The sequence below is a fragment of the Psittacula echo genome, assembly GCF_963264785.1.
Source record: "Psittacula echo genome assembly, chromosome: Z".
Lineage (NCBI taxonomy): Eukaryota > Metazoa > Chordata > Aves > Psittaciformes > Psittacidae > Psittacula > Psittacula echo.
The window spans coordinates 14,814,658-14,837,955 of NC_137742.1; the positions used below are offsets into that span (position 1 = coordinate 14,814,658).

General features: G+C 34.3%; 1 protein-coding gene across 4 annotated transcripts in view; it reads left to right on the top strand.

Moving 5' to 3' along the window:
- Positions 1 to 23,298, top strand: part of WDR70 (WD repeat domain 70) — a 114,798-nt gene that overhangs the window by 26,129 nt on the left and 65,371 nt on the right. For 3 of the 4 annotated variants that reach the window (XM_080637847.1, XM_080637845.1, XM_080637846.1), the window contains exons 6-10: positions 3,615 to 3,674; positions 5,762 to 5,791; positions 7,001 to 7,134; positions 11,818 to 11,971; positions 13,694 to 13,770. In XM_080637847.1, coding sequence (XP_080493973.1) covers positions 3,615 to 3,674; positions 5,762 to 5,791; positions 7,001 to 7,134; positions 11,818 to 11,971; positions 13,694 to 13,770 — 455 coding nt within the window. The remainder of the gene's footprint in view (positions 1 to 3,614; positions 3,675 to 5,761; positions 5,792 to 7,000; positions 7,135 to 11,817; positions 11,972 to 13,693; positions 13,771 to 23,298) is intronic. The other variant, XM_080637848.1, reaches the window with a different exon arrangement.

Here is a 23,298-nt window from a genome sequence, read left to right on the forward strand (position 1 = left end):
GATTTTTATTGCTCATATTCACAATCCCAAGTTAGAAGGATATGTTGTAGGATGTAGAAATACAGATTCTAACTATTTTTTGCCTTTGGTATGTAATCCCTCCATGGCTGATTTGGCCTACATCATTGGCTTACTTGGTTTTTTTGTTCTTGTCTTTGATTTTTCTCAAGAGATTTTGGAGGCTCTGACCTAGTTTCAGCCTGTGGTTTCTAGTGGCATATTTTCTGAATATTGCTTGAGGATATGGAAGCTCCCAAAAGGAACAAAAAAAAAAAAAAAAATCCACAATATTTAGGGACAGTGGTGCAGTGAGTAGAATCAGGCACAGAGCTTAACAGTCAGATAAGGCTGGAATTCTTTGAAAAAAAAAATGTAACTGCAGACTGCAGATATGATGCCGGACTTGCAATATCCCATTGCAGAAGTTATTTAAAAGGTAAGACTTTTCATTTTTGAAGAAAAACCGTGAGATTCTAGAATTTAGTATGTCACAGATTTAATCTGTATTAATCTTATGTAAGACAGGGAATTAAGAATTTTTGAGATACGTTAACGCGAAGGTGTTTTTCTTTGCTGGTTCTTAAAGGGAAACAACTCAGCGTAGTAAGGTTTAAGGAAAAAGAAAACCAACAAAAATCCTGTAAAGATTTAATATCATTTTGTTTTAATTAGAATACAATTTTTTCAGAACAGCATTCTTGAAATAGTAAATTTCAATGATTTAACAAAGTTGTGGGAACTTAACAGCTGAAATCCAAGCAATAACTGGAATACCTGGAAGTGCAGGTACACTTTGGTCAAACTAATTTGTTTTTTCAGACTTACAGTAATATTTCAATATACATTGTATCCTGATATTCAATTCAGCATTAAAAGTATTAACTATATTTTTCTTTGATAGTTTGAAAAAAAGATTTTATGGCTTTTCTTATTCTTTGGTATCTAATAAATGGAAGAGTGGTAGTTTCATCTGATTTTTGTTTGTGCATACAGGCACTTGTAGATTAGAGCTACTTAGAGTGTTTTCAATCATTTAGGAAGTTCATAGTTACTAAAATAGAATAAGCCAGCATGGGGTTTTTTGTAAATATTTAGCTAATCTGAAGATGTTATGCCAAGATACATTCCTGGATGTTGTTATCTTAATTTTTTGTTTTGAATAATCTAAACAGTTACTTTAACTGTCAGGCATCCCTTGGACACTGCAGAGCGTAACACCTCTGGCACTCGCCAGATGTCTGACTTCCAGGCTCAGGTTGCCTGATTTATCAGGTGGCAGAATGCATTCCTATCAGTTGTTCTCCCTTAAAGATAAGTAGCCAGAACAATGTTCAACATGAGTGCACTGTAAAGTGCACTGTTTTATTTTAGTAGTTCTCTCCTCTCATTAAAAGAGGGTTTGATTATTGTCACCTGGAGGACCTAGGAGTTAAAGAAGTTTGTTCTAACACATTTTGTTTATTAATATTTATTAATATTTTTTTATTTGGATTATTGAAAGAACTCCTAAAGTAGGTAAGATACCCTCTCAAAATACAGTGCTGACACAATATAGACATACAACACCTACCTTCCTGGTAAGGTGTATGAAATAAACAACCTTATAATATTCCAGTAAGTGGGTTTGAATACAAGATAAGGAACCTTGCAGTGATTAAGGTGAGAATGAATGACCAAAATGCTGTTTGTCCTTTCAGGAATGATGGTTTATGAGAAAGCCTTTGATTCACAAAAGTAGTATATGTTTTGCTGTGAATGATGGCAATGTGAATCTAGAAAGCTGTTTCTTTCTTTTTTTTCACACCTGTTTTTTTAGGAATGTACTTAGAGGCAAGTACAGGCAGCAGCGAGTGATCAGCTTTTTGTATCCCAAGATAAGCAAATACCAATTTATAGTGCAGGGAATAATGAGGCATGGAAAACTTAATTCATATTAAAGTTATACCTTTGTCCAGGTGCTTTGTGGTATTAATAGAACAATAATCTAATTTTCATAATCACAGCTTCACTTGGGAATTTTGAGCTACACCTGCTTCTCAACTTGTAAACCACTGAGTCTGTGGAAGTGTCTTTTAATGCCATGTGGGCTATACCTTTCACAATGTCATGTGTAGCTATTTGTAAACCTTTACTGTTACCTTGTGATGGGTTGAGCCTGGCTGGACGCCAGGTGCCCACCAAGCTGCTCTATCACGCTGCTCCTCAGCAGGAAAAGGCGGGAGAAAATAAGATGGTGTGCTGGGTTCAGCAGTAGTAGTCATTTTTCTCCTTAGTAGCTGTTGCAGTGCTGCGTTTTTGATTTTCAGCCTGGGAACTATGCTGGTAACCCCGATGTTTTTAGTTGTTGCTAAGTCGTGTTTACTCTGACCAAGGACTTTTTGAGGCTCGTGGTCTGCCAGGGAGGAGAGGAAGCTGGGAGGAAGCAGAGACAGGACACCTGACCCAAACTAACTAAAGGGGTATTCCATACCACAGTACGTCATGCCCAGTATATAAACTGGGGGGAGTTACCTGAAAGGGCTAGATCACTGCGCAGGTCAGGCTGGGTATTGGTTGGCAGGTGGTGAGCAGTTGTATTCTCTTCCGTTGTTGTATCCCTTATCATTTTTATTGGTGGTAGCAGTAGTAGGTTTGTGTTCCACCTTAGTTACTGGACTGTTCTTTTCTCAACCCACGGGAGTTACATTCTTTTGACTATCCTCCCCCTCCTCCCGGGTGTGGGGGTAGGAAGAAGGGGGGGGAGTAAATGAATGGCTGCATGGTTCTGAGTTACCGAGTGGGCTTAAACCACGACAGATGGAGAAAACCTTATGGATCAAGGTAATGGCAGCTTAATAAAGCAAAAGCAAAGGGTGCACATGGAAGGAAAAGAATACAAAAGATTTATTCTTTACTTTTCATCAGCAGGTGATGTCTAGTCGCTTCCTGGAAGGTAGGGCTTGTATACGTTTACAAGTTACTCTGGAAGATAACCACTTAACAAACATTCACCTTCCTTCTCCTGACTTCCCCCATAATTCCCTGAATTACTTTGACTCTGTTATGGCTGTTGTCAAAGTGGCAATTGTGCAGACCCATGACAGCTGGAGTGTTGGCACAAGTGGAATGGGAAGCCAGTCCATGATCTTAATGAACCACATAGATAACTTAGCTCCTGTAGTGAATGTCTGGACTTTTTTAATGAATTTTGTTAACTTCGTAGAGCCCATCCATAGTGATGGATTGACTAAATCACAATTCAGTATTGTTAGATATCGATGAATAAGAACCTAAGACAATTTTAAGGAGGAAGACCAGGAAATACATATATGTTACCTTTATTAATGTAATCTTATATTTAAATAATTATTCCTAATATTTTTGAGGGTGTATCCATTAAAAAAATCTGGAATCAGTCTCTTTTTTATGATTTACACTTTCTTTGTCCTCCTCAGGTTACTGCTGGTGTAAGGGAAACCTATATATGTAGATATGTATATATATAAGTACATATAAATATATATATAAGTACATATATATATGCATTACAGTTTATTTGGGTTTTTTTTTTTGTTATGGTTTATTTTTTGGTCATAGCACTGTTCTCACAGAGGTGGATTTTCTTTTTATTCTAGAACCCTGTCAAGAAAATTCCAGATTCTCATGAAATTACACTGCAACATGGGACTAAAGCAGTAAGTGGTAACACATTTTCAACACTTGTTGTTTTTCCTTGAACTGAGCTAGTCTATGAAATAAGTTAGCACATAATTATTGTCAGCTAAAGATCAAGAAGCTAGTTCTTTTCCTTTATTTGTAATGTTAGTGTAGCTCTTGCCCTACTGCAGTTGAAAGTGTGTTTTAGGGCTGCTTCTTTGCTTTCTTGCAATAACCCAAACATGGCTCTCTTTGACTCAATTGCAATCTCATTGTCTTCTTCCTTTCTGTCAAGTGACCTTCCTGCAATTGTTAGTCCTCTTGTAGGCTAGACCTTCTTAAACTAGACATAGGTCTAACCTAAACCTTTCTTTGACTGTTCATGGATTTTAAAGATAATTTTATTGCTGAAGTTTCTAGGACTTCTTTGTAGCTGAATATAGGTTTCCTTCATTTTCCTTGAATCTTTAACTATCTTTTACATACCATTTTCAGTTTCTTGAAACTTTGGTCTTCCTTGATTTTGAGTATATCTTTTCTAGGTTTCACCTCCAATATTGCTCCTTTACGTTCTTCTAAAGAACCACTCTCTGACTTGGAACTATTATTTCTTTGTTCTGTAGTCACTATTTTTATCTCTGGGTAATCTCATTTTCCAGCTGTTTTTATGTGCTGGTTGATAAAAGGTCTATTTTTGTAGTATGGAATTTATTTTCTGGCTATGAAGAGCCTTGAATCTGTTTCCAAATCCTTTCCCCATATTTTTTTTGGCCATTAAAAAAAATTATGCTGCTCTTTATCCTTTTCAGTTTGGACCATGACTTAGGCTTCAGTGAGAAAATTTGTTTTTTTGTTGTTATATCCCTGTGAAGACACTGCCAGCTAGTTAATAGAATTTGTACTTATGGCGCTCCTGAAAGTTTCTTCGGAGAGGGGGAAAGAAAAAAGGAAAAAAAAAAACTAGTTGAGAAAACTGCTTTTTCATGAGGCTTTAAACAATCTAAGGATATATATAATTTTCATGTATTAGATTTTTAAGAAAACTCCTGGTTTTATTTTCTGTTTACATAATATTTTCAGAAGTGTCAATTCATTAATCTGGCATCAAACTTTGTGGTCTCTCTTAGACTTTGGAGAGGTGGTAAGGCTTACCCAATTGTTCTATCTAAGTGCTAGACAAACAGGCGTAGAGAAAAGAAAAAGTAACAAATTATAAATGAAAACAGAAAAATATTCTCTTATAAGACATGTAAAATATGCATACTATTACATGTAACTTCTTTGCATAATAATTTCTGTGTATATTAGGATTTGGAAGCTATTTTCCCATTCTACATGTGATAGTAATTGCTTCTTCAGTATGCTTCTTGAATACATTTTATAACAAACTTTATTATGTAAAATTTCTTGAATTATTTTTCTCTATATTACAACAGTAAATCTTTTGTTGGCTTCTTAAAGCATTAGCTCAGGCTATTTCTAACTAAAAGGCTTTTTAAAATGGAAGTTACAATTTTGGAAGACTTTGGAGGTATTTTGACTACATGAGAATGCAGCTGTCATCACCTAGAGCAGAGGTGAATTATGAGATGGGTATATATAGCACAGTTGGTTTAGACTGGATGCAGTGAATGAAAAATAAAAAACCCAGCTCTTCTGTAGTACTCTTTTTGCTTCTTTTAGAATAATGAAGCCACTTACTTCTGTCATTGCACACATGTAAAGATGGGATCAACTTCAGATCTTTATCAAGATTTCACCTCATCGTTTTAAAATAGCCTTCTCATTATGTTCATAAAGTGTACTCTATTTCAGCTAAACTTATGTATCCCATCTGTACCCCTTCAGTCTAATGAATGTTGGTTTGCTGATGACCCTATTACTGTGCAGCTGAAAAGCTCTCAGAAAATACTTCCCAAGCTGGAGATTCTTTCCAGGAACCAGATAGATTTCTTTGTTGCCTTGCTTCTACAGTGCAATAAGATTTGCAGTTCCCAATGAAATTTCAAGGATATATAGATTTCTTTTTTTTTTGTTTGTTTGTTTGTTTGTTTTGTTTGTTTTGTTTTGTTTCTGTTTTTTTGTTCTTTTTTTTTTTTTTTTCCCTTATTGTTTGGTTACATAGGTGGATATGAAAAAGAATACACAATCAGAGGTATTCTGAAGAATCTGCTTTCTTATGTCTCATATCACATCTGGTCCTTGTTATACTTGTTATTGTGGGATAGAACACTTGAGTCTATTAATTGAATGCATGATTAATCTGAAGAAGCCCATTTTTTCTGCATGTTAGAAATCATATATTAAATGAATGGGATTTAAAAATTGTACTAAATGGTAAAAAGGGCATTTGTTTCTATTTTTTTTTTTCTTTTTGAAACATGTAAGAAGTTACATCTATTTTATTTCAAAATCGAATACGTCACACTGATATAAGCACTATGTGGCATGTAATTCATTCTTAGGGATAGCACAAAGCAGTATATTTACATGTTTTAATCGGGAAAGTAAAAAAAAATTTTGAAAGGAAAAGGTACTGAATCAATGAGATGCTTTTTGTTAATGTCACTTCTCCATATGGTGATTTGTACACTAATAAAGTTTTTCAAATAGAGAATTAAAATAGGATTTAACTAAAAAATACGATTTTAATCAACCTTTGATTTAAGGGTAACAAATGAGAGTAGTGAGCATTAAGCGTTCTTTCCTCAAAGTTCGCGGTAGTTTTCAGCATCAAGCTTTGTATATGAAGCAAATGGTGTTTTGCAAATTTTTCTGAGCTTTTTTAGGTAAAATAATACAATTTGTGATTTTTTTTTTTAATTAAGTTTATACTTTATTTTTCCTTTCCTTCTTTTCAGAGGAGAAATTTAACCCAACAATGTATGTATGCACATGAGTTGCCTTGAATTAACTAGCGCAAAATCTTGAACTGGTGATGTTTAAATGCCATTTCAGTCTCTTACTGGTAATATTATTTGTACGTTTGAGAAAAGTTTAGGGTACAGTTTTCTTTATGGAAATAAAACGTATGCGAATTCTACGATGAGATGATTAGAAACTAACTTTTTTTCAGCTCTCTTGAGTGGTTTATTGCCATTTTCCCTACCCTTTCCAGAATACTCAGACATTATACAAGGTAGTGAAAATTCACTACTAATGAAATATAGCTGACATATTTTAGGAAGAAACCAGCACACTGAATTGTTTGGGGTTTTTTGGTTTGGGTGTTTTTTTTTTTTTTTTTTTTTTTTTTTTTTTAGTAGTAGTAGTTTATGGTTTGCTGACAGCTAAAGACTCACAGAAAAGAAAAAAAAAAAGCTGAATGACCTTAATTTTTTTAATTTATTTAATTTCTTTATAGGTTTCTGCTTTGGGGTTGGATCCTTCAGGTGCCCGTTTGATAACTGGTGGATATGACTATGATGTTAAATTTTGGGATTTTGCTGGAATGGATGCTTCTCTGCAAGCTTTTCGGTCACTCCAGCCATGTGAATGGTAGGCATGAAGACAGCCTTTTTCACCTAAGACTGTGCCAATGTTAAGCTATTAGCAGAATACACAAAAACCTTGTAAAATAGCTGTTTAAAAAGCTTTTGTATCCTATTTTGTGGTTTTGTGGTAAATGGAATGTGAGCCTAAGAATTTATCTGCTCATGTCTTTTCATGCTTTTTCTGCTTTTGGAAAGCTACAGGTGAATTTTAAGATGAAATTGTGAATAGTGTATCTGCAAACAGATGATGAACCTCTCAGGTTGAGTTTCGTAGTTGTAATAGAAATTACTAGAATTCACTTTCCATATTATTCTGCTTATATGAAATTAATTAGGTAGTTAAAACAGTTGGTCCCTTTGTGGAGAGGCTATGTGGTTGCTGCCAGTATTTCTGAGTGTGTGTGTGGGGTATCTAGTGTTCATAAAATCCTGTTTGTGGAAGTACTGGTCCTTTGTGTTGCGCTGATAAATGAATAGTTATGTAGTGTGCATTATGAAAAGTGTGTTGTCTTTTTTAATGTAAAAAGCTATATATTTACTTATTTTGGAGAACTGGAATGCAGAACTCGCTCAAGAGGAGAGCATTTCTCATGCATTACAAACTTTCAGATAGAATCATTAATACATAAATTAATAACAAGTTTTTTTTAGCAGGGTACTTTCTAATGTGCACTATGCAGGATACATTTGTACTCTTAAAAAGGGGCCAAAGTTTATTATGTGCAGTAAGTCCTTAGAATATCTATGTTTAAAAATGAAAAGCTACAGCTGAATTTTTGGTCAGTTTGGAAGGTTGGCATGTGTATGACTAATTACAGGTGTGGCAAGAATCTGGGTAATGAAAGAGGAGAAAATGTTGGGACTTTTAGCCTGAAAATGAGCAAAATAGAAGGGGGTGTTCTAAACTGAAGAATCAGGAAAATAGAAAGTGCACTATGTTTCGTTATGTGATTCTAATATCTGTGACAGACTTACCTTGTTATAGCAAAATGATGATCAGCACATTTACTTTGAAACCGTTAGGAAACATGCGGCTTTAAAATAAATAAGATTCTCCAAATATGAAGTCACATTCAGACTTCTCTGCCATGAGTCTTATTTACATGATTAGTTAGTGCAATACAAATGGTATTTTCCTCTTTGTCATAACTGAGCAGTAAGAAATAGCTGATAGACGTTTACTGCCACAGTAGGAGATTATTTTAACTGAAGTATTTCCAAACTGAGTAGAAGAGTGCACTCACATTTAGTAGTACTTGATAATAATGGTATAAGACATAAATATAGTGTAAAACCCCCAAGTACAGTGTATGTTAATGTTCCAGTGCAAGGAAAACAGTTTTCAAATAGATTTGTAACCTCATTTTTGCAGAAACTAGTGGTAAAATATGAGTTTCAAGTGCTTGTTATCCCTGACATTGTCCATTAAGTGTTTTCTAAATATAAGTATTTCTGTAGGGATGGTTTTGGTGAAATGTATGTTCTTATGGTTTGCATATGTTGAAGTATAAAAAAAACCTATAAAAACATAAATATAAAATAATATTAAAAATAGAATTGACTGGTGATAAGTTTGGGAATTTCACTTATGTTCCAAGTCTTGTACTATTTGGGGGTTTTAAAAATGTATTATTTAAATACCTTATTTTACCTTTATTTTCTTGTAAACATAAACTGCAGTTATAGCTTTTGGCTGGTAAAAAGATTCAAAGTTAAAAAGTTCTTTCATGCTGATATTGAGGCATGCTGGTGAGCAGTATATGGAATATTATATGGCTTTTTACCCCCACTTGTGTGTATGTATAGGTCTTAGATTACCTTTTCCGCTATAGAATTTATTGCAAGGACTATTAGTATTAACAGACCTTGTTTCAAAGAATTCTGAGGAGTTCTGGTATGGAGGCTTTAGATGTTAGCAGAAATCCAGTTCTGGAGCTGTAAATTTAATTTCATTTTATGAATAAAAAAACTAGAGAACAATTATATATTGTCCAGGCTCCATTTTGTAGCATAATATCAGGTTACTCTGTTAATTTCTCCTTGGATTTGGGATGTAAGGAAAAACAAAAAAAGAGCATGACTAAAAAACTGGTACCTTCAAAGTGCACCTCAGTGTTAAAGGCAGAGTCAGTGGTACGTCAAAGCTGTGTTACATACGTAGAAATTATTTGTGTGTCACTGTGATTCTTCCCATGTATGTAGCCCTGTCCTGGCAGAAAGTACTATGCACATTTGGCAGTTTTATAGCAAAAAGACTTGGATTAATGCTATTAAGGGGAACTGTTTTTCTAAGTTTCCCAATACTTCTGCTTTAACATTAATAAAACCAAAAAAGTTTTCTTTAAGAACTACCTCTTCAGAGCCTCACTGTTGGTCATACTCCAGTAAACATCTGCAAAGTGGTAACTTTAGGAGCTTTGCAAATACCTTGCTTATAGAACCACTTTTTGGATGCAGTTTTAAAAGCTGTATTGCACAGTCACAAAGTTTAGGGTTTTTTTTAGCTTTACATCAAAGCTGTGGAAATCCTTCCTCTCAGATTAAATTTTTTTACAGGACTGATGTGATGAATTATTGGTTATGTTCTCATTGTACTAGGCACTATAAAATCAGGTGCTTTTCCTTGTTAGAAGAAACTTTAAAACCAAGTTTTGTTCTATCACTCTGATATCGAAATACAAAGAAGTAATGAGACAATAGTGGTCAAAATATGAACAGTGCCATCTTGACAGTATTAATGTCTGTAGTTTTAATTTCAGTACTTCAGTGTCTGAAAAACAGTTTTCTCAGACTCTGTGGTCCTTTACATATTGCGGATTCTCTCAGGAATCTGAATTTAATTCTGGGCAAGCTATTTGATCAGATCCAGTGGCCATACTGTTAATGTATGATGCATGTATCAAGCAAAAATGATCTTTTAACGTAGATTTTAAGTGTTTCTTTTTGGTTCTTATATTTCAAAAATGGGAAGTGCAAAGCATGAATGTGTGCTTTGTAGATGTATTGGGTATTTTCTTTTGACAATTTCAGCATTAAAGTATGAGAAGCTAGATAAGTACTTCATTCTGTGTGCTGCATACTCGGGTGAGGCTAAGGAATATTTTGAGGTTTTGTGAATCGTGAATATGGCAAGAGCACTCAGAAGTATAGCTGGGGAAAATTTTTTAATTCGTAAGATAACGCTTCTAGCTCTAAAGTTGAATTTGGTGCATTCTTTAGTTTTATCATCTGTTTGAACAGAATATTCTAGACTTCAGGTATTGTTTCTCTTGTGGGTTTTTTTTAATATTTTTTTTTTTTTTTTCAGTGTTTCCTCTTGAGCTTAATGTAGCTTTCTTCTGAGCAAGCATCCATTTTTGCTCTTGAGATTCAGGATGCTTTTTCAGGCATCGCTTGTCATCTGTTTTAGAAATTCCCAGATTTGCGTGTCTCCTTTCTACTAAAAATCAGAGTTTATAATACTTGGGCCAATTTGGCTGCCAGTTTGAATTAGATAATACAGGGTGCTTGTTGCAATTTTTGGCTTTTGAATCATAATGTAATCAGTTTTGCCAGACATTTTTTGAATGAGAAACTTATGCTTACTTTGCATTACTATGAGTAATGCAGAACTTTTAAAATATGTATTGGAGTGTTTTTGTGTACTAACTCACAGTTTGAGGTCAGATTTAACAGCTAATACCTACTGCTGAGTCAGTCATGAAGTTGCTACCGTATAAGACAAGAAATATTTAATTATTACAAGTTGTATTTTTGGTTTTGTTGATCATCTCAGTGTTTATTTAACTTATGTGAAATTGTGTTAAAAAATAGTTTTCTTAATATTGCTAGGATTTGAATGTGCATGGCTTCTTTGCCAGAAGGAAGATACTACTTTGAGGACAGTTTGAATGCTATGGGAATCTAAATCTAGCTGGCAAATGCATCACAATCTTTAATTTGGAATTAATTTAGTTGCAGAGTTGAAGAGTTAATATGAAGTAATGTTATTGTGCCCGTTCAGTTAACGTACCAGGATATGAATTCTGGCAGGTGTGGAGTGGATAGAGAGGTTTGCATTCTTTGCCATCCTTTTAATGGAATATAGCTGGGTAGGGGATCAGAGGGATAAATGAACTCAGTCATCAGCCATCCTCCCATTTTCAGTTAATAATTTTTGTTGTCTTGCATTCCGTGATGTCTTTCCCGCTTTTCTCAATCAACAAAAGTTGTATGTAAGAGAACTTTTCCAGCAAGTGAACAATATACAGTGGAGTTTTATGGAGGACTACAACATTCTTTTATTCTAATTTATGGATTAATGTGAATCCACGTGTTGCTTTTGAGAAGATGAAAAAGAATGTCAACCCTGAAGAGCTGAATCTGACATGCTATTTTTTCTGTGGTGTTATAAGAGCATTCTTTAAATTGTTTGCCAGCAATGACATTTCAGATGCCAACTTTTTAAATTATGTTTACAGTTTGATGTACTGTGTAGTTGAAGAAAGAAAAACATTACATGTGCGCACACACACACGAGGAATAAAAAGCTTTAATCCATTAATTAATGGGGGGAGGGTCCCACCTTTTTGATATAGGAGTGTATATGGGTCTATTTTTGCAATCAGTACGTTTTCTAACCATTGATGCTTTTGTTTTAGTCTGGGCTTATAGAAGCTAATTTTTTTTTTTTTTCTTTTTGTTTTAGTCATCAAATCAGATCTTTACAGTATAGCAGCACAGGAGATGTCATTCTCGTTGTCTCTGGTAACTCCCAGGCAAAAGTTCTTGACAGAGATGGCTTCCCAGTAATGGAATGCATAAAAGGAGACCAGTACATTGTGGATATGACAAACACAAAGGTAAACTCAGAAATTACTTGAATGCCAGAAGACTGACTAAATGGTGTATTTTTGCTCTTTATGAGAAACCTCATGAAGTTTAGTAAGAAGAATAATGCAAAGCCCTGTCTCTGGAATGCAGTAGTCCCTCCATTGTTACATACTAGAAGTTGTGGGCCTTCATCCATGGAGATTTTGAAGACCCGTAGCTGACTTGATCTGTTGCTGGCTATAAATCTTGCTTTGAGCAGGAGGTTGACCTAGGTAGACTCCAAAGGTCTCTTCCAACTAATGTTTCTCTGAAGCTAGAACAAATTCATCTATTTAAAAGTATATCTCATAAAAATTTTCAAATTCCCCCATACACTTGTCCAGCCAGTGAAAAAAGAAAAAATTAGAAACTATTGATCTGGTCAAGGATCTTGCTTTCTTCTACCCTCTGTTCCTTTGCTAATACAATATACTTCTTTTAAGGCAATGTTATTATTCTTGTATGCCACAAATGTTAAGACTAATAAGTAGCAATGTATGCAACTTTAATAGTAGCTAAAAATACAAATGAAGATGAGCTGATTCATAGTTTTGAAGTATCTTAAAAACAGTTGATTGGGTTTTGACTACTTTGTATTTTCACAAACTATGTAAGGCAAATACTCTGTTTACATAAATGATTTAAATTCAGGTCAGTTTTAAAGTAGCTGAAGCTTAAAAAATAATGATAAAATCTACTGCTCAAACTGATGATAAAGTTGATTTTTTTTTTTTTTTTTTCCTTGTAAAGTATATTGCCAAGTAACTAGGCTAAATGCTGTTCTTGTCAGATAATTTCTTTTGGCTAGTGATACATATATAAAATGATCAAATAGTAACATCTGCTTCAGTTCTTGTTTACTTAAAAATAATTCAGTTTTCTTTACAGACTCTTGTAAACTTCTAGGATTCCAGCATATTGTGGTCCAACAGTCAAAATGCTAAAGTATTTGTTATATCACTCAATTAACTTTTCAGTATTCCTCTCCATATTTGTGCTAAAAGCAAACTGTAGTGATTCCAGCTTTGCCAGGAGTAGTTTCCAGATTTCTTTTTAAGTGTAGTCAATGAGGATGTTCCTGTGCTTCAAAGAAGTAAAGCCAACTGGACAAAAATGTTTTATATTGGTGGTTACCACAATGGCAATTGTTTACTTGGGATAAAATCCTTGCCTTCTGTTTTTTTCTGTCCTAAACAAACAGGGCTGACTATTTGATTTGGAGCTTCTAATCTTTTATGAAGAACTCGCCTGAGTCATCTTGACTCCTGAATTCTGTTTCCTTAGTTTCCTCCAATAAGGTCTTTGGCTAGTGTAGTTTGGCATTGATTTATATGTCACCGTGGCAATTCTTGTTACTCCTGGCTTTTTTATTTAACTTGGAGCAATTTGCATGACACTATATTGATACCTGGTGTTTCATCCTTTCTCTGCATTACAGTTCTCCCAAGAGAAAAAGGGGACGTGTGAAACAAAAAAATATAAATAGAAGGTTTTTATAATTCAAAATAAAAACAACCAATGATGAAATGGATTAGAATACATAGTCTGTTAATTCATTGTGATGTCAGTCAGCCATTACTATGGTCAGAAAGGTCTGATTTGGACCTCAGCTTTCATGTGATTTTGCTTGAAGGATTTGGCATAAAATTTGGAAAAAAGATTTTGTAGGACATCTTACAAAATGTAAGACCTCTTTGTTTATGTTTCCTTAGGGTCACACAGCAATGCTCAATTCAGGCTGTTGGCATCCAAAGATAAAGGAAGAATTTTTAACATGTTCTAATGATGGGTGAGTATTGAGGTCTATCTTTGTCAGGGTTTTTTTTGACTCTTGTTTGGCTTCTGTGTTTCAGTATTGTGCCCTAATAACTTGCTTTAAATATCGTCCTTTTGAGAAAGTACTGAAGACAACATTTGGTAGAGATCTGGAAGCACAAATCTTATATGACTGGCAGTCTTTCTGTCTAGAGAGAAGAAGTCTAAATGGGGATAGGATGTGATCAAAGTTTGAAAAAATGTTCGAGATGGCGGATGAGTTGAATTCTGGAACTGTTGTTCATCAAAACCTCTTAAACTAAGAAGCTTTTGTTGGAAGTGGCTCGAGTTAAATGTAAAATTAATGAAAGAAAATACTTCATTTTGGATACTGTCCAAATATATTCTGGAATCTATTGTTACAGGAGATCGTGGAGGCAGGGTTAAAAGGATGAGAAAAATTAATATTTAGGTGGTCACATGAGCAGATAGGAAGTACAGTAGGCATTATAACATCTCTTATATGACAGTTGTGGATAGTGAGGGGGAATGGAAGGAATAAGCCATCATGGCAAGATTCGGTTAGTATTATTATTGTTGTAAACAAAGGCTGAATACAGGACTAAATTAATCTATGGTCAGATTTAGTAAGATATTTCTTACATTTTTATATGCTCTTCAGTGAAAGTAATTAAGATGGAATTTCATGCTAAACTACTTTTGAAAATGTAAGGTGTGGAGTGTCCTCAAGATACATTGTTTTTGCAGTGGTTTTAGATCTAGAATTGGTCTGGTTTTCATGCAAATAGTTTAACTGTTGGTAAGGTCTTCTCTCTTGTGGAAGATGTTGAGGCAAAGCCCAGTATATCTTTATGTGATTTTGGTACGTAGAGATTTCAGATAAGAATGTTTCATCATTATACATACATATATATATATATATATATATATATGTATATATGTACATATACATATATATATACACACATACATATATATATATATATATATGTACACACACACACACACACACACATATATATATATGTATTAAAAAAACAAACCAGTCTTGCAGTCCAGAATCAATCTTTCTACAGGGCAGGAGACCTGCCTGTAACCAGTTTTGACATTCTTAATGTCATATATGGATATGATTTAGCATTTAGAGTCTTCAACATATTCTTCTTTGTCATACTTTATCAAGAAGACCTGTATCTTTAAGAGGAGAAATGAAAAACTTTACAGTATTGCACTTCAGAGGTAAAGGTGAAATAAAAACATATACTCATCTCAAAAGGTTTTTATCCTGAGTTTTCTCCCAAGTAACAAGTGATAGGTCAAGAGGAAATGGCTTCAAGTTACACCAGGAGAGGTTTAGACTGGATATTGGGAGAAATTTCTTCACCAGAAGGTTTATCAAGCATTGGAACAGGCTGACCAGGGAAGTGGTGTTGTCACCATCCCTGGAGGTATTTAAAAGATGTGTACATGTGGCAGCTGGGGACAAGGTTTAGTGGTGGATTTTGGCAGTGTTGGGTTAACAGTTGGATTCAATGATCTTAAAGGTCTTTTCCAACCTAGATGGCAGTACACTGCCAGTCTTGTATACATTGAAGATAAGCTCTAGAAATTTTGCAGTAGTTTTCTCTTAGTTTTGGTCTAAAATTTGCACTGGATGTAAGATCAAATTACTTGAATTACAGTGACTAGTCTGGAACTTTTAGTAGGGAATGTGGTGCTATCTCTTACTCTACATACTGAGATTTAACCCTCACATTGGAAAAGGGAGTGCCACAACTGGCATGTGTGGATAAGGACATCTAATAAGGAATACCAGCAGGGGACCCTTTGTGGGGTCAATCCTGAGTGTTTTGAACATAGGAGAACAAAACTAGTGTTGTCTTTAATACGCATGAAGGAAGATTGAACAATTTCCAGTTTTGCCGGCTGTAGTCTCTGTTGGACATCACACGGAATACTGAAGCAAGGCAGTATTAGCTCTTAACCAGAGACTTCTTCAGTCACTTGATCAGTATTCCTGAGTGAATGCCGGACTTTTCATGATGTGTAAAGGAGTTAAAAAGCAAAATTTGCAAGTAGACCTAAGGACTAAAAGGAAAATAATACATTTTAAATATATTTTAAATGCTTTTAAAATAGTCAAAATACTTTTTTTTTTTTTTTGTTTGTTTGTTTGTTTCTTTTTAAGTTAACCTGCTATAATTCAAATTACTGGAGGATGGTCTTTATGTGCACTTGAGAGTTTATTTTGGTTCTGGGTGATTAAGACTGTAGTAATATCCTAAATTAAAAAGTAATTGAAATGAAGGCTTTTAGAATTGCTACTATAAAATAACTGTTTTGAAGGATGGTCTCTTTCTTGTGATTTATTCATGCATTCAGATTTGCTCGAAATTTCAAAAAGATAAATCCTAAAAGTAGGTTTTGACTACTATGTGTATTCTAACTTGTGGTTATTAGGCTACTTCTAAGTTTATTACTTCAGACTGCAGATATCTGAGTTACCAGCAGGGAGTCTCAGTGTGTTTTCTGTGACTGTTCAAGGACAAAATGTTGAACTCAGAAAAGGCTATATAAGAAAAAGACACAGTTCCTTCTGACTCTGATATGGGAGCAACAGAAGCTGGTCAGCTTACATGCTGAAATGAGCCAGACCTAAGTCTGGCAGTTATAGAATAAGCCTGAAAACTCTTGTTGACTTGTATAAGTTCATGTCCACTTAAGCAGTTGAGTGATTGTTAGCGAACGCATGTAACTTAGAGCAGCTCACTTAATTTCATTTTCCTTGAAATATGTCAGAAGATTGTTTGTTAAAACATGTAATGCCATTCCTTTTTTTTTTTTTTTTTTCATGTTACAGTAAGATATTTTTAAAAAAACACCTGATTTTTAAAGAAATAATTTCATTATGGCAGGGGGGTTGGAGAACTGGACAATCTTAAGGTCCTTTCCAACCCTATCTAATCTTATGATTCAATGATTATTCTTGATGTGGAGATGAAGCTTGATTTTGTTGGGCTTTTACAGATTAATTAGAATTTGTTAGCTTTTTGTTGCAGAAGGAAGTAGGGAATTTGTTAGTTCTGTAAGTAATCTGGTGATTGACCTTAAGCGTATGGATGAATAAGACTAATTAAGTTAGTGATTTAGCTAGGGAGGTCTTTATTTGAAACTATTTTTTTACTAGGTTAAAGCTTGTGCAAATATTCTCAGAACTGCATAATGTTGCTTTTAATTTTCCAACTTTTCAAGTGATTGGAATAAAATCATATCAAAAGAAAAGACAGACATAAAAACTCAATTGTATTCTCCATATAACTGCAATAAATCTGTCTTTAGAAGTTTGCCTTACAGAGATGATAAATTTGATTTTCACTAATTTGGCTGCTGTTAATTTATACCAATCTTTCACTGTTTTTAAAGCATGCATACAAATCTCTTTTCAGTATTCATACTGAGTTGATTTAAACTTGCATAAGCTGTTTATGGCTATATATTGCCTAAAACTTTAAATACCCCACAGCTATTCCTGAAAGATCAGTCCATTTTAATTACATTTATTCCTTGCCATTCTGGATACATGCAGTGTATGAACAACAACATCTTTGTTTTTCATAATGTTTTTATCACATTATTCAGGCTTATTTGGAATTTACATTTGTAAGGGACGAGTCGCAAAGTTTGCGTAACTTCCGTCAGTTTTGCAAGCAATGCTATTTAGAAGAGTTTTCTGTCCTTTAGGACTTTCATTATGCCTCAGATGCTACTTGGGGTTTTGAAATTGGATACCTCTTAGTAAAGAGTGCTGTTTCATGATCACTGTATCTCACCTCTCTTTCACTTTTTATATGTTAACCAGTTCCATCCTGTTTACCGGTTTTGCATCTAGAATGGCTGATGTCCTGCTTCTCTCCCATTAGCTGCCTTGTTTCTATGTCTGTGTAGGTGGTAGCTGTCAGTATATGATGACTTTGTGACCATTGTTTTCTGGCACGTGTTCCTGTAATCGGGCCCAGAACTGCATAAAGGCTTTGATAGCTTGGCAGGAAAGAGATTTGGGGAAGGTCTGAAATAGTACTGCTAGTAATGGCCTGCAGTCAGGTTTTCCTGCCTACAGAGCAATGAGTTGCTCTTCCTCCCGTTCTGCTTGTCTTGATATGGAAACCTCACGTCAGCCCAGATGATTCTGTTTTCATTTAGTTGATGAGGTCTGTGTACATAAGCTTTAGAGCAAGTCACTGACTGCAGCTCTCATAGTTGCTTCTTAGATTTTTTTTTTGCCATGGTACTATGCTCTTAAGAGAGCATGAGATGTCATATCTCCAGCTTGCTTGGCTATGCACTGTGAAGGACAGCTCCACTGGCTGCGAAACTGGGATTACAGATTTGTAGAATCTTATCTTCAGGTTATATACTGTCTGCTCACTCTAGGTTGATAGCTTCTCAGCCTAAGCTGATTACACTTGAAGTGAATACTACCCAGCAGTTTGTCTGAATCTTAAGGCCTGGAATGGCTTGGTTGGTAACTGGAGAACTGGAGCTACAATTTTGCTTTTCTTGAATTTTTAAGTATCGGTAATACTGTGCATATGAAAACATGGGTGAGAGCAGAATCTGGACTTGTGCAGTTCAGTGTAAGTGTAGTTATATTGTCTTAATGTTATGCAGAATTTATAGATTTTGTGGCTAATGTATTGGAAGAAATATGACAGTTAAACTTGTTACATATACCAATGTGATTTCTTTGGTTGGTTGGTTTTTTTTGGCTTTTTTGGTTGGTTGGTTTTGTTTTTTGTTTTGTGTGGTTTTTTTTTTTTTTTTTTTTTTTTTTAATTAGAAGCACTAAACTGCAACACTGTGGAAGGCTTTTGAATAAATGTAATTAGTCTGAACTCCTTCAGTTGTGTTAAACATTTTGTGTAATAAATACAGTTAACACTGATGAGTCTGCAGTTTTTTGAAAACTGCTGATATATTAACTGCATTAAGATGGCAGTGCCAAGGCTACTACCAAGTGCTTGTATAAACTTTCATTAGAACCTAAGTTTCAGCACTGCATCTGTCTTCACAGATTTGAAGACCAGTTGGCAAAGCATACTTGAAAATAATTGCTAATGTTTCACCTTTATCTAGGGGTTCATTTAAAAATCTTTGTTTCATTGCGAAGACTTAGGCTTGTGCTTTCATGCAGTTGCCTTTAAGATTTGCTTCTTAAAACAAGCTGGGTGCTATAAAGTGTAGGACCTGCTTTGGGGTCCAAAGTTATTAGTCCCCAGAAAGGTCACCCTGAATTACATCAGGTTTCCTCATGCTGCTTTATAGGGTAGAGAATGCAAATAATATTGAGATGAAGCAACTGAATTTGAGAGTGGCGTATTATAGGTTGGACTTCCATCGAAGGAAAAGAAATAATTCCTGCCAAGTCATTTCAAGCACGTTTGTATATAAGTGTGTATACACATTCACTTTATGTGGAATATTCCATATGAAGAAAAAATACTAAAGTTTGAAAGATTTTTATAAGATACTTTTTCTCAGGACAATATTACAGTTTAGGCAAATTTTCACAATTTATTATGGCAAGAAACCTGAAAAGTTGTTATCTGTGTCAGATGAAAATACACATTAAAAATTTGGTTTATGTGGCAAGCACATAATTTAAACATTCACAGTACTTCAGTGCTTTAGAACTATGCAGAGAGTGGAGTTACAAGGGATAGCTAAGGAAGCGTGCTTATGCTAGTTGATGGCAGTGTTATTTGCTTAGCATGGAACGCCAGTAGTTTTGTTACTTGTATTTGCTTATCTTGTCCGAGAATAGATAGTATTTTGCTTCTCACCTGTATTTTGTACAGCTTAGATTATATGGATAACCTTTCCTTGGGACTTCTTCTCTAACCCCTTTTTGTCAAAATGGGACAGATTGGAAAAACTGTTTAATTATTACACCTTTACTGGTCATGGCTTGTTTTGACTGAAATGGGTTACTTTCCATGGATTTGTGTTGTAGATTGTTGAGCAGACACTTCCATTGTGATGACTTTGTTCCACAGTATCCTTCACTGGCAATTTCCTTTCATGTCTTCTCCCATGAAGAATCGATTATGTCTTTTATTATATGAAGATGAAATCCTTTGTTCTCAATCACTGGTTGGTTATTTTAACCTGTAATTCAGTTTAAAGGACTATTTTCTCATGAGATAGTCATCTTATTTGAATGACCAGAATTCTCTTATTATTCCAGTAATAATGGGAAGTACGATAGACTTGGTAAACTAAAGCTCAGATGTTTTTGTTAGATAATGAGAAAGTAAAGTAGGGTAGACAAGAATTTATTTTGGCACACTTGCTTACAAAGATAAAGTAGGTCTGCTATTTAAGAAAATAAAATTAAATTGCCATCATTAATACTGAATTAGATTTGAACATTAAGGTTGTTCAGTAATGCCTAATGGTAGTTGATATCCTATAGATCAAAATTCTGGGAAAATAATTGCTTTGGGATTTTTGACATTTGGAGTTGCAGGTAATTTTGTTGTATAATTAATTTTAAAATTGTGGGTTTTTTATCAGGGTCCTCATGTTATATAAATATATGTTTTAGTTAAAATTTGAATGATAAGTTAATTGTTTAGTGCTTAAAAGAGACATATTGGGTGGGTTTTGTTTTTCATATAGTGAATTGGAATAGTCTGAAGTTGCGTTTCTCAGGTGGTCTGTTCAGATGTGTATAGTTTCACTAGATGCTGGTTGGTCTGGAAATGCTTTCAGTTAGGAAAACTCTGTTTAAGGCTAGAAAATCTTGTTTTTACAACCAGTATAGAATGTAATTGAAATTCTCTATGGCTTTTTGTGAAACTTCTCTTGCTTATTTAATCAAATATTTTATAAATTTTTGTATAGTAGCTAGTCATAAGCCATAAATTGTGATCCTAAATCTGTTCAATTTCTTTTCCTGTTAATTCCAGTGGCTTTGTTTGTGATTAAAGGATTAATCTTGTAAATACATGTGAGACATTTCTGATGTATCATCTGGACTGGATAATAGGAAGAAATCTTAGAACTGGTAATTTGAAATAATCAGACTAATGCAGTTTCAGATTGAACTATTGCTTCAAAACATCTATGTTTTTCTAAATTATTTTAACTGAAGCATATTTCATCAGAGAAAGTTAATCTATTTCTAATCAAACCTGAATACTAAGAATTAGTCACTGATAATGAAAGCAGATTGGTAAGTGAACTGGGTGAAGACAACAGCATGAGAGGTCATACATGGAGAAGAATATTTTCAAAATTTGATCTGTTTCCTGAAAGCTGTGTAGGGTTAGTTGTATATAAGTTCTTAGTATGAAGCTATGAAAAAGCAGGTGCACATATTTTAAAAATCGTACCCTCACAGAGAATTAACTTTTAGTAATGACATCAATAAAAGTATGATGGTAATGTTTTATTTCAGTAATTGCAGTTGAGTTCTGTGTCTTGTTCTAATGACAAGAGCATAAAAAGTATCTTGAAAGACGGTAAAAAAGAAAAGGAAGAATGTCAGAGAAGAATCCTGAGACTGCTTAATGTAGACTCTAGGAGCTGAATGTGCTTCAGTTGATTGAATAGGATATTAAGAGACCGGCAATAGTAAAGCAATACTGAAATGGACATAAAATGTTTCACAGCTGAAATTTCTTTAAATTGTTGAGACATAACTAGATCAAGTGGTTGAAACTTAGGAAGGTTTGAATGGGAGAGAAAAAGTGTTTTGTTTTCAACAGAGGGATTATGTGACTGTCAAACTGATTAGTACAGAAGAAATGCAGTAAATTCTTTACCATTTGTAGCCATATGAAGAAATTGGTGGGTGAAATGCCTCTTTTAATCATCAGGCAAAACAGTGAGCTAAAGAGCCACTGGTTAATAAGCTTGAAACTGAAATGGGCATGTGGATTTCTTGGTAATAAAAACTTATCAACTCACACATCTGACTTAGTTCCTTATGGATAAGGATTTGGCACTTGAGCTGTGAATGTGTTTTAAGGTTACTCGGCTTTGTTCAGTTTATTGAGGCTAGGAAGAAGTCCATATATAGTCCTAAGGATGGCAGAACTGCCCATATGGAAATTCTAGTGGGAGGTGTTCTTACTGTAGCACACTAATTACAATATTTTTTTTTTCCTTTTTTAGTTGCATGTTATCTCTGCAATATCAGTCTTCCTTCACAGTGCTATAAACCAATTAATGGATGATTTTTTACTTGATACCCACCTCCCACCTTGCTGTCTCTGTAGATTGTTTAGATTGTGTAGCTCGTGTCCCAGTAGATTGTTTATTCCATTTATGGCACTAATGTTATTTTTTTAAAATTAATTTTATATCAAGTATTTGCTAATAAAACTTTATATTAAATGCATCCCCTTTGAGAGGGATTAGTTTGGTTTTGAAAGCCTTTCATCTACTTCCTGAAATATTTCTGGACCTGTGATGCGTGAAATCTTCTATTTGCTAGGACAGAAAACATCTAATCAGTATTCTTTGGCGTAGATCATTAATGATAGTGGAAACTTCTAGCCAGCTAATCTCTACAATTAAGATCTACACTCGTTGGTGTCTGTGTGATTTAGAACCTGCTTGCAAATATTTCAGTTTCCTGAGATTGAACTTTTGGTGAGATAAGATGCAGATCTTCTTTGTCATCTTAAACTTGCTAGACTATATACATTCCTCCCTTAAAAATCAGTCATTTACTTATGCTCATTTGTAGCTTCCTTCTGTTGCGTGATCACAGTGAATTAAATGCATAGCTCAATAACAGGTACTGAAGAGTTTCAGAGAAGTAAAACTGTGTCCTCCCTTTTTTGATGATACACACTTAACTTTAAAAAATTAATTATTCTGTCAGCATTTTTCTTGTAAATCCTAGCAAATAGTATAACTTTAAACAGAGTTGTTTTGAATTGAATTAGGCTTTCGAACTTTTTCAAGGAGTGGGTTTGTTGTTTTGGGTGGGTTTTGTTTTTTGGGTTTGGTGTTTTGTTTTTTATTCATCCAAGTTCAAATAGATTGAATTACTTGTCTATAACTTGATGTTTAATCCCAGTATGTGTCTTTCCATTGGATGAACTGCTTTTAATTTGGATTTTTTTTTTTTTTTTTTGTTAGTTTTGTAAGAGCACTAAGTAAGTGTAGTGCTAATATGAAAATACATTTTTTAGTTGTCTTTTTGGGTCATTAAATCAAAATTCCCTATGAAATACTGTGTGGAATATATGTTTACAGTTTCTTGATGCAAAGAGGCTACCTCAGAGGACCAAAGTGTATTCATACAGTACATAGCCAGGGCTTGTTTGCTTTGCAAACTTTTCCAAGTAGGAAGTAGCCCGCGTTTATTTACATGAAGTTTAGCCATAAAGTAAGAGGTCTCTCAGTGACTTTAGAATGGCTGGTTTTTAAATCCAGGACTAGGTTCTAGATGACATTAATAGTCTCCTGAGCACTGTACCTGAAAAACTATAGCATTATAGTTTAGTTTCACAGTTTCTGATACTTT